Source organism: Poromitra crassiceps, assembly GCF_964638095.1.
Source record: "Poromitra crassiceps genome assembly, contig: HAP1_SCAFFOLD_437, whole genome shotgun sequence".
NCBI classification, from domain to species: Eukaryota; Metazoa; Chordata; class Actinopteri; order Beryciformes; family Melamphaidae; genus Poromitra; species Poromitra crassiceps.
The window spans coordinates 150,001-151,625 of NW_028151970.1; the positions used below are offsets into that span (position 1 = coordinate 150,001).

Here is a 1,625-nt window from a genome sequence, read left to right on the forward strand (position 1 = left end):
AGAGACGGGATGAGTGAGAGAGTGGAGCGAGAGAGAGAGGAGGGAGGAGGACACGCAGCTCACGCGGACACCTGTCTGCTTCGGACGCCCCGGAAACGCTGCCTAAAACGAGGGTCTGTCTGCTGCCGCGGGCCCCCTGGCCACGCAGCCCTTCTCAAGGACATCCACCGCTGAAGCTCCGCTCCCCAAAACAGAAGCAAGCCTCGGGCAGAGAGAGAGCAACAGCATCGCATTCAAATAACAGCTCAGCATGCCTTCCATCTGATCATCTAACCCCCTCGCTGCCCGGATGCTGCATCCTCCTCTGCCAGCCTGATCCGCCCCCGCGGGCCATCATGTAACACCGTCACACAGCCACCATCGACCGGCCTCCATGGCTGTCCTCTGTCCTCTGTCCTCTGTCCTCTGGACCGTTACACAACCCTCCAGTGCCCGAACCCGGCTCTCCACTCACCTTTTTGAGTTGATCATCCTTCAACTCGGTGAAGTAGTAGGCCAGGAGCTGAGCGGCTATCATCCTGCCTGCCTGCACGTCTGCCAGGCGCTGTCAGCGAGGAGCCAGGCTGTCAAGGGAGTCCCGTCCGCTCTCTGCTGCCCCCACGGCCGGTCCCTTTATCCTGGGAGAAAGCAGGCCTGTAAAGCTGCCTCTTTCAAGACGAGCTGAAAAAAGTCTGGCTGCTGCTAGTCACACACACACACACACACACACACTTACACACTCTCTCTCTCTCTCTCTCTCTCACACACACACACACGCACACGCACACACACGCACACACTCACAGGGAGAGAGGGGGAGAGGCAGGGTCTGAGCGAGTCTCCTCCTCTGTGCTCCTAGCTCCCCGTTAGCTCCGGGTAGATGCAGCAGCTCTGCACTGGAATGGTGGCTTGCTTTGCCCTGCCCCCCACCGTGCGCTCCGATTGGCTGAGCCGCCGGCTGCCAAGAGAGGGAGGGGGAGAAGAAGGGAGGGGCAGGGGACAGAGGGAGATAAAGCAGGAAGCTGCCTGCGCTGATAACACGCCCCTCTGCTCCGTGACTCCCCGGCACGTCGCACACGCTTCCACGGCACCCAGGGGTGTATGTGCAGGGAGGGGGGGGGGGGGGGGCAGTCACATGATGATGTCATCATGCCTCTCCCTACTGCATCACTATCAGCATCTGTGACAGGCAGATGAGTGACTGAAGGCCAGCAGATGCAAGCTGAAAAGCCTCCGCCCGTTCCCCCCGCAGCTCTGCAGAGATGAGGCAGCAGACTAGAAGCTAGAGGAGAGGAGAGGAGAGGAGGATAGGAGAGGAGAGGAGAGGAGAGGGGGAGAGGAGAGGAGGAGAGGAGAAGAGAGGGAGGAGGAGAGGAGGAGAGGAGAAGAGAGGAGAGGAGTGGAGGAGAGAGAGGAGAGGAGGAGAAGAGGAGAGGAGGAGAGAGAGGAGAGGAGAGGAGTGGAGGAGAAAGAGGAGAGGAGAGTGAGGAGAGGAGAGGAGGAGAGCAGAGGAGGAGAGGAGAGGAGAGGAGGAGAGCAGGAGAGCTAAGCAGAGGAGAGAGGAGAGCAGGAGAGGAGAGGAGGAGAGGAGGAGAGGAGAGGAGAGCAGGAGAGGAGGAGAGCAGATGATAAAAGAGTGCTACCCT

General features: G+C 60.1%; 1 protein-coding gene across 1 annotated transcript in view; it reads right to left on the reverse strand.

Moving 5' to 3' along the window:
- LOC310771216 (hexokinase-1-like) overlaps positions 1 to 572 on the reverse strand; it is a gene marked incomplete at its 3' end in the record, with an annotated part of 70,926 nt that extends 70,354 nt beyond the window's left edge. The window contains exon 1 of the mRNA XM_083663874.1: positions 455 to 572. Within this exon, the coding sequence (XP_083520000.1) occupies positions 455 to 517 (63 nt within the window). The 5' untranslated portion in view covers positions 518 to 572. The remainder of the gene's footprint in view (positions 1 to 454) is intronic.
- Positions 573 to 1,625: the final 1,053 nt, after the last annotated feature.